At 38.3% G+C, this 8983-nt stretch overlaps 1 protein-coding gene across 1 annotated transcript in view; it reads left to right on the forward strand.

Annotated features, from left to right (window-relative positions):
* The window catches only part of LOC144200061 (uncharacterized), a 54261-nt gene that overhangs the window by 19799 nt on the left and 25479 nt on the right, over positions 1-8983 (forward strand). Inside the window, exons 4-6 of the mRNA XM_077721946.1 lie at positions 1754-3093; positions 4691-4811; positions 5473-5699. Coding sequence (XP_077578072.1) covers positions 1754-3093; positions 4691-4811; positions 5473-5699 — 1688 coding nt within the window. The remainder of the gene's footprint in view (positions 1-1753; positions 3094-4690; positions 4812-5472; positions 5700-8983) is intronic.

Genomic DNA, 8983 nt, shown 5'->3' on the forward strand with positions numbered 1-8983 from the left:
TGGTAGTGATAGTGATAGTAGTGATAGTGATAGTAGTGATAATGATAGTAGTGATAGTGATAGTAGTGATAGTGATAGTAGTGATAGTGATAGTAGTGATAGTAGTGATAGTAGTGATAGTGATAGTAGTGATAGTAGTGATAGTGATAGTAGTGATAGTGATAGTAGAGATAGTAGTGATAGTGATAGTAGTGATAGTGATAGTAGTGATAGTGATAGTAGTGATAGTGATAGTAGTGATAGTGATAGTAGTGATAGTGATAGTAGTGATAGTGATAGTAGTGATAGTGATAGTAGTGATAGTGATAGTAGTGATAGTGATAGTAGTGATAGTGATAGTAGTGATAGTGATAGTAGTGATAGTGATAGTAGTGATAGTGATAGTAGAGATAGTAGTGATAGTGATAGTAGTGATAGTGATAGTAGTGATAGTGATAGTAGTGATAGTGATAGTAGTGATAGTGAAGGTAGTGATAGTGATGGTAGTGATAGTGATGGTAGTGATAGTGATAGTAGTGATAGTGATAGTAGTGATAATGATAGTAGTGATAGTGATAGTAGTGATAGTGATAGTAGTGATAGTGATAGTAGTGATAGTAGTGATAGTGATAGTAGTGATAGTAGTGATAGTGATAGTAGTGATAGTGATAGTAGTGATAGTGATAGTAGTGATAGTGATAGTAGAGATAGTAGTGATAGTGATAGTAGTGATAGTGATAGTAGTGATAGTGATAGTAGTGATAGTGATAGTAGTGATAGTGATAGTAGTGATAGTGATAGTAGTGATAGTGATAGTAGTGATAGTGATAGTAGTGATAGTGATAGTAGTGATAGTGATAGTAGTGATAGTAGTGATAGTAGTGATAGTGATAGTAGTGATAGTGATAGTAGTGATAGTGATAGTAGAGATAGTAGTGATAGTGATAATAGTGATAGTGATAGTAGTGATAGTGATAGTAGTGATAGTGATAGTAGTGATAGTGATAGTAGTGATAGTGATAGTAGTGATAGTAGTGATAGTGATAGTAGTGATAGTGATGGTAGTGATAGTGATGGTAGTGATAGTGATAGTAGTGATAGTGATAGTAGTGATAGTGATAGTAGTGATAGTGATAGTAGTGATAGTGATAGTAGTGATAGTGATAGTAGTGATAGTGATAGTAGTGATAGTAGTGATAGTAGTGATAATGATAGTAGTGATAGTAGTGATAGTAGTGATAGTGATAGTAGAGATAGTAGTGATAGTGATAGTAGTGACTGCTAGTACTACTACTACTACTCTTAATACTAATGATAGTGATAGTGATAGTAGTAGTAGTGATAGTGATAGTAGTGATAGGGATAGTAGTGATAGGGATAGTAGTGATAGGGATAGTAGTGATAGTGATAGTAGTGATAGTGATGGTAGTGATAGTGATGGTAGTGATAGTGATGGTAGTGATAGTGATAGTAGTGATAGTGATAGTAGTGATAGTGATAGTAGTGATAGTGATAGTAGTGATAGTGATAGTAGTGATAGTGATAGTAGTGATAGTAGTGATAGTGATAGTAGTGATAGTGATAGTAGAGATAGTAGTGATAGTGATAGTAGTGATAGTGATAGTAGTGATAGTGATAGTAGTGATAGTGATAGTAGTGATAGTGATAGTAGTGATAGTGATAGTAGTGATAGTGATAGTAGTGATAGTGATAGTAGAGATAGTGATAGTAGTGATAGTGATAGTAGTGATAGTGATAGTAGTGATAGTGATAGTAGTGATAGTGATAGTAGTGATAGTGATAGTAGTGATAGTGATAGTAGTGATAGTGATAGTAGTGATAGTGATAGTAGTGATAGTAGTGATAGTGATAGTAGTGATAGTGATAGTGATAGTAGTGATAGTGATAGTAGAGATAGTGATAGTAGTGATAGTGATAGTAGTGATAGTGATAGTAGTGATAGTGATAGTAGTGATAGTGATGGTAGTGATAGTGATGGTAGTGATAGTGATGGTAGTGATAGTGAAAGTAGTGATAGTGATAGTAGTGATAGTGATAGTAGTGATAGTGATAGTAGTGATAGTGATAGTAGTGATAGTGATAGTAGTGATAGTAGTGATAGTGATAGTAGTGATAGTAGTGATAGTAGTGATAGTAGTGATAGTAGTGATAGTAGTGATAGTGATAGTAGTGATAGTAGTGATAGTAGAGATAGTAGTGATAGTGATAGTAGTGATAGTGATAGTAGTGATAGTGATAGTAGTGATAGTGATAGTAGTGATAGTGATAGTAGTGATAGTGATAGTCGTGATAGTAGTGATAGTGATAGTAGTGATAGTGATAGTAGTGATAGTAGTGATAGTGATAGTAGTGATAGTGATAGTAGAGATAGTAGTGATAGTGATAATAGTGATAGTGATAGTAGTGATAGTGATAGTAGTGATAGTGACAGTAGTGATAGTGATAGTAGTGATAGTAGTGATAGTGATAGTAGTGATAGTGATGGTAGTGATAGTGATGGTAGTGATAGTGATAGTAGTGATAGTGATAGTAGTGCTAGTGATAGTAGTGATAGTGATAGTAGTGATAGTGATAGTAGTGATAGTGATAGTAGTGATAGTGATAGTAGTGATAGTAGTGATAGTGATAGTAGTGATAGTAGTGATAGTAGTGATAGTGATAGTAGTGATAGTGATAGTAGTGATAGTAGTGATAGTGATAGTGATAGTAGTGATAGTAGTGATAGTGATAGTAGTGATAGTGATAGTAGTGATAGTGATAGTAGAGATAGTAGTGATAGTGATAGTAGTGATAGTGATAGTAGTGATAGTGATAGTAGTGATAGTGATAGTAGTGATAGTGATAGTAGTGATAGTGATAGTAGTGATAGTGATAGTAGTGATAGTGATAGTAGTGATAGTAGTGATAGTGTTAGTAGTGATAGTGATAGTAGTGATAGTAGTGATAGTAGTGATAGTGATAGTAGTGATAGTGATAGTAGAGATAGTAGTGATAGTGATAATAGTGATAGTGATAGTAGTGATAGTGATAGTAGTGATAGTGATAGTAGTGATAGTGATAGTAGTGATAGTGATAGTAGTGATAGTAGTGATAGTGATAGTAGTGATAGTGATGGTAGTGATAGTGATGGTAGTGATAGTGATAGTAGTGATAGTGATAGTAGTGATAGTGATAGTAGTGATAGTGATAGTAGTGATAGTGATAGTAGTGATAGTGATAGTAGTGATAGTGATAGTAGTGATAGTAGTGATAGTAGTGATAGTGATAGTAGTGATAGTAGTGATAGTGATAGTAGAGATAGTAGTGATAGTGATAGTAGTGACTGCTAGTACTACTACTACTACTCTTAATACTAATGATAGTGATAGTGATAGTAGTAGTAGTGATAGTGATAGTAGTGATAGGGATAGTAGTGATAGGGATAGTAGTGATAGGGATAGTAGTGATAGGGATAGTAGTGATAGTGATAGTAGTGATAGTGATGGTAGTGATAGTGATGGTAGTGATAGTGATGGTAGTGATAGTGATAGTAGTGATAGTGATAGTAGTGATAGTGATAGTAGTGATAGTGATAGTAGTGATAGTGATAGTAGTGATAGTGATAGTAGTGATAGTAGTGATAGTGATAGTAGTGATAGTGATAGTGATAGTAGTGATAGTGATAGTAGTGATAGTGATAGTAGTGATAGTGATAGTAGTGATAGTGATAGTAGTGATAGTGATAGTAGTGATAGTGATAGTAGAGATAGTGATAGTAGTGATAGTGATAGTAGTGATAGTGATAGTAGTGATAGTGATAGTAGTGATAGTGATAGTAGTGATAGTGATAGTAGTGATAGTGATAGTAGTGATAGTAGTGATAGTGATAGTAGTGATAGTGATAGTAGTGATAGTGATAGTAGAGATAGTAGTGATAGTGATAGTAGTGATAGTGATAGTAGTGATAGTGATAGTAGTGATAGTGATAGTAGTGATAGTGATGGTAGTGATAGTGATGGTAGTGATAGTGATGGTAGTGATAGTGATAGTAGTGATAGTGATAGTAGTGATAGTGATAGTAGTGATAGTGATAGTAGTGATAGTGATAGTAGTGATAGTGATAGTAGTGATAGTAGTGATAGTGATAGTAGTGATAGTAGTGATAGTGATAGTAGTGATAGTGATAGTAGAGATAGTAGTGATAGTGATAGTAGTGATAGTGATAGTAGTGATAGTGATAGTAGTGATAGTGATAGTAGTGATAGTGATAGTAGTGATAGTGATAGTAGTGATAGTGATAGTAGTGATAGTGATAGTAGTGATAGTGATAGTAGTGATAGTGATAGTAGTGATAGTAGTGATAGTGATAGTAGTGATAGTGATAGTAGAGATAGTAGTGATAGTGATAATAGTGATAGTGATAGTAGTGATAGTGATAGTAGTGATAGTGATAGTAGTGATAGTGATAGTAGTGATAGTGATGGTAGTGATAGTGATGGTAGTGATAGTGATAGTAGTGATAGTGATGGTAGTGATAGTGATGGTAGTGATAGTGATAGTAGTGATAGTGATAGTAGTGATAGTGATAGTAGTGATAGTGATAGTAGTGATAGTGATAGTAGTGATAGTGATAGTAGTGATAGTGATAGTAGTGATAGTAGTGATAGTGATAGTAGTGATAGTAGTGATAGTAGTGATAGTGATAGTAGAGATAGTAGTGATAGTGATAGTAGTGATAGTAGTGATAGTAGTGATAGTGATAGTAGTGATAGTAGTGATAGTAGTGATAGTGATAGTAGAGATAGTAGTGATAGTGATAGTAGTGACTGCTAGTACTACTACTACTACTCTTAATACTAATGATAGTGATAGTGATAGTAGTAGTAGTGATAGTGATAGTAGTGATAGGGATAGTAGTGATAGGGATAGTAGTGATAGGGATAGTAGTGATAGTGATAGTAGTGATAGTGATGGTAGTGATAGTGATGGTAGTGATAGTGATGGTAGTGATAGTGATAGTAGTGATAGTGATAGTAGTGATAGTGATAGTAGTGATAGGGATAGTAGTGATAGTGATAGTAGTGATAGTGATAGTAGTGATAGTGATAGTAGTGATAGTGATAGTAGTGATAGTGATAGTAGTGATAGTGATAGTAGTGATAGTGATAGTAGTGATAGTGATAGTAGTGATAGTGATAGTAGTGATAGTGATAGTAGTGATAGTGATAGTAGTGATAGTGATAGTAGTGATAGTGATAGTAGTGATAGTGATGGTAGTGATAGTGATAGTAGTGATAGTGATAGTAGTGATAGTGATAGTAGTGATAGTGATAGTAGTGATAGTGATAGTAGTGATAGTGATAGTAGTGATAGTGATAGTAGTGATAGTGATAGTAGTGATAGTGATAGTAGTGATAGTGATAGTAGTGATAGTGATAGTAGTGATAGTGATAGTAGTGATAGTGATAGTAGTGATAGTGATAGTAGTGATAGTGATAGTAGTGATAGTAGTGATAGTAGTGATAGTGATAGTAGAGATAGTAGTGATAGTGATAGTAGTGATAGTAGTGATAGTAGTGATAGTGATAGTAGAGATAGTAGTGATAGTGATAGTAGTGATAGTGATAGTAGTGATAGTGATAGTAGTGATAGTGATAGTAGTGATAGTGATAGTAGTGATAGTAGTGATAGTGATAGTAGTGATAGTGATAGTAGTGATAGTGATAGTAGTGATAGTAGTGATAGTGATAGTAGTGATAGTGATAGTAGAGATAGTAGTGATAGTGATAGTAGTGATAGTGATGGTAGTGATAGTGATAGTAGTGATAGTGATAGTAGTGATAGTGATAGTAGTGATAGTGATAGTAGTGATAGTGATAGTAGTGATAGTGATAGTAGTGATAGTGATAGTAGTGATAGTAGTGATAGTGATAGTAGTGATAGTAGTGATAGTGATAGTAGTGATAGTAGAGATAGTAGTGATAGTGATAGTAGTGATAGTGATAGTAGTGATAGTGATAGTAGTGATAGTGATAGTAGTGATAGTGATAGTAGTGATAGTGATAGTAGTGATAGTGATAGTAGTGATAGTAGTGATAGTGATAGTAGTGATAGTGATAGTAGTGAAAGTAGTGATAGTGATAGTAGTGATAGTGATAGTAGAGATAGTAGTGATAGTGATAATAGTGATAGTGATAGTAGTGATAGTGATAGTAGTGATAGTGATAGTAGTGATAGTGATAGTAGTGATAGTGATAGTAGTGATAGTGATGGTAGTGATAGTGATGGTAGTGATAGTGATAGTAGTGATAGTGATAGTAGTGATAGTAGTGATAGTGATAGTAGTGATAGTGATAGTAGTGATAGTGATAGTAGTGATAGTGATAGTAGTGATAGTAGTGATAGTAGTGATAGTGATAGTAGTGATAGTAGTGATAGTAGTGATAGTGATAGTAGAGATAGTAGTGATAGTGATAGTAGAGATAGTAGTGATAGTGATAGTAGTGACTGCTAGTACTACTACTACTACTCTTAATACTAATGATAGTGATAGTGATAGTAGTAGTAGTGATAGTGATAGTAGTGATAGGGATAGTAGTGATAGGGATAGTAGTGATAGGGATAGTAGTGATAGTGATAGTAGTGATAGTGATGGTAGTGATAGTGATGGTAGTGATAGTGATGGTAGTGATAGTGATAGTAGTGATAGTGATAGTAGTGATAGTGATAGTAGTGATAGTGATAGTAGTGATAGTGATAGTAGTGATAGTGATAGTAGTGATAGTAGTGATAGTGATAGTAGTGATAGTGATAGTAGAGATAGTAGTGATAGTGATAGTAGTGATAGTGATAGTAGTGATAGTGATAGTAGTGATAGTGATAGTAGTGATAGTGATAGTAGAGATAGTGATAGTAGTGATAGTGATAGTAGTGATAGTGATAGTAGTGATAGTGATAGTAGAGATAGTGATAGTAGTGATAGTGATAGTAATGATAGTGATAGTAGAGATAGTAGTGATATTGATAGTAGTGATAGTGATAGTAGTGATAGTGATAGTAGTGATTGTGCTAGTAGTGATAGAGATAGTAGTGATAGTGATAGTAGTGATAGTGATAGTAGTGATAGTAGTGATAGTAGTGATAGTGATAGTTGTGATAGTGATAGTAATGATAGTGATAGTAATGATAGTGATAGTAGTGATAGTGATAGTAGTGATAGTGATAGTAGTGATAGTGATAGTAGTGATAGTGATAGTAGTGATAGTGATAGTAGTGATAGTGATAGTAGTGATAGCTATAGTAGTGATAGTGATAGTAGTGATAGTGATAGTAGTGATAGTGATAGTAGTGATAGTGATGGTAGTGATAGTGATGGTAGTGATAGTGATAGTAGTGATAGTGATAGTAGTGATAGTGATAGTAGTGATAGTGATAGTAGTGATAGTGATAGTAATGATAGTGATAGTAGTGATAGTGATAGTAGTGATAGTGATAGTAGTGATAGTGATAGTAGTGATAGTGATAGTAGTGATAGTGATAGTAGTGATAGTGATAGTAGTGATAGTGATAGTAGTGATAGTGATAGTAGTGATAGTGATAGTAGTGATAGTGATAGTAGTGATAGTGATAGTAGTGATAGTGATAGTAGTGATAGTGATAGTAGTGATAGTGATAGTAGTGATAGTGATAGTAGTGATAGTGATAGTAGTGATAGTGATAGTAGTGATAGTGATAGTAGTGATAGTGATAGTAGTGATAGTGATAGTAGTGATAGTGATAGTAGTAGCGGTGATAGCCACGGCGGTGATAGCCACGGCGGTGATAGCCACGGCGGTGATAGCCACGGCGGTGATAGCCACGGCGGTGATAGCCACGGCGGTGATAGCCACGGCGGTGATAGCCACGGCGGTGATAGCCACGGCGGTGATAGCCACGGCGGTGATAGCCACGGCGGTGATAGCCACGGCGGTGATAGCCACGGCGGTGATAGCCACGGCGGTGATAGCCACGGCGGTGATAGCCACGGCGGTGATAGCCACGGCGGTGATAGCCACGGCGGTGATAGCCACGGCGGTGATAGCCACGGCGGTGATAGCCACGGCGGTGATAGCCACGGCGGTGATAGCCACGGCGGTGATAGCCACGGCGGTGATAGCCACGGCGGTGATAGCCACGGCGGTGATAGCCACGGCGGTGATAGCCACGGCGGTGATAGCCACGGCGGTGATAGCCACGGCGGTGATAGCCACGGCGGTGATAGCCACGGCGGTGATAGCCACGGCGGTGATAGCCACGGCGGTGATAGCCACGGCGGTGATAGCCACGGCGGTGATAGCCACGGCGGTGATAGCCACGGCGGTGATAGCCACGGCGGTGATAGCCACGGCGGTGATAGCCACGGCGGTGATAGCCACGGCGGTGATAGCCACGGTGGTGATAGCCAGGGCGGTGATACCCAGGGCGGTGATAGCCAGGGCGGTGATAGCCAGGGCGTTGATAACCAGGGCGGTGATAGCCACGGCGGTGATAGCCACGGCGGTGATAGCCACGGCGGTGATAGCCACGGCGGTGATAGCCACGGCGGTGATAGCCACGGCGGTGATAGCCACGGCGGTGATAGCCACGGCGGTGATAGCCACGGCGGTGATAGCCACGGGGGTGATAGCCACGGGGGTGATAGCCACGGCGGTGATAGCCACGGCGGTGATAGCCACGGCGGTGATAGCCACGGCGGTGATAGCCACGGCGGTGATAGCCACGGCGGTGATAGCCACGGCGCTGATAGCCACGGCGGTGATAGCCACGGCGGTGATAGCCACGGCGGTGATAGCCACGGCGGTGATAGCCACGGCGGTGATAGCCACGGCGGTGATAGCCACGGCGGTGATAGCCACGGCGGTGTTAGCCACGGCGGTGACAGCCACGGCGTTGACAGCCACGGCGGTGACAGCCACGGCGGTGACAGCCACGGCGGTGACAGCCACGGCGCTGATAGCCACGGCGC

This window comes from Stigmatopora nigra, chromosome 8 (genome assembly GCF_051989575.1).
Source record: "Stigmatopora nigra isolate UIUO_SnigA chromosome 8, RoL_Snig_1.1, whole genome shotgun sequence".
Classification (NCBI taxonomy): Eukaryota; Metazoa; Chordata; class Actinopteri; order Syngnathiformes; family Syngnathidae; genus Stigmatopora; species Stigmatopora nigra.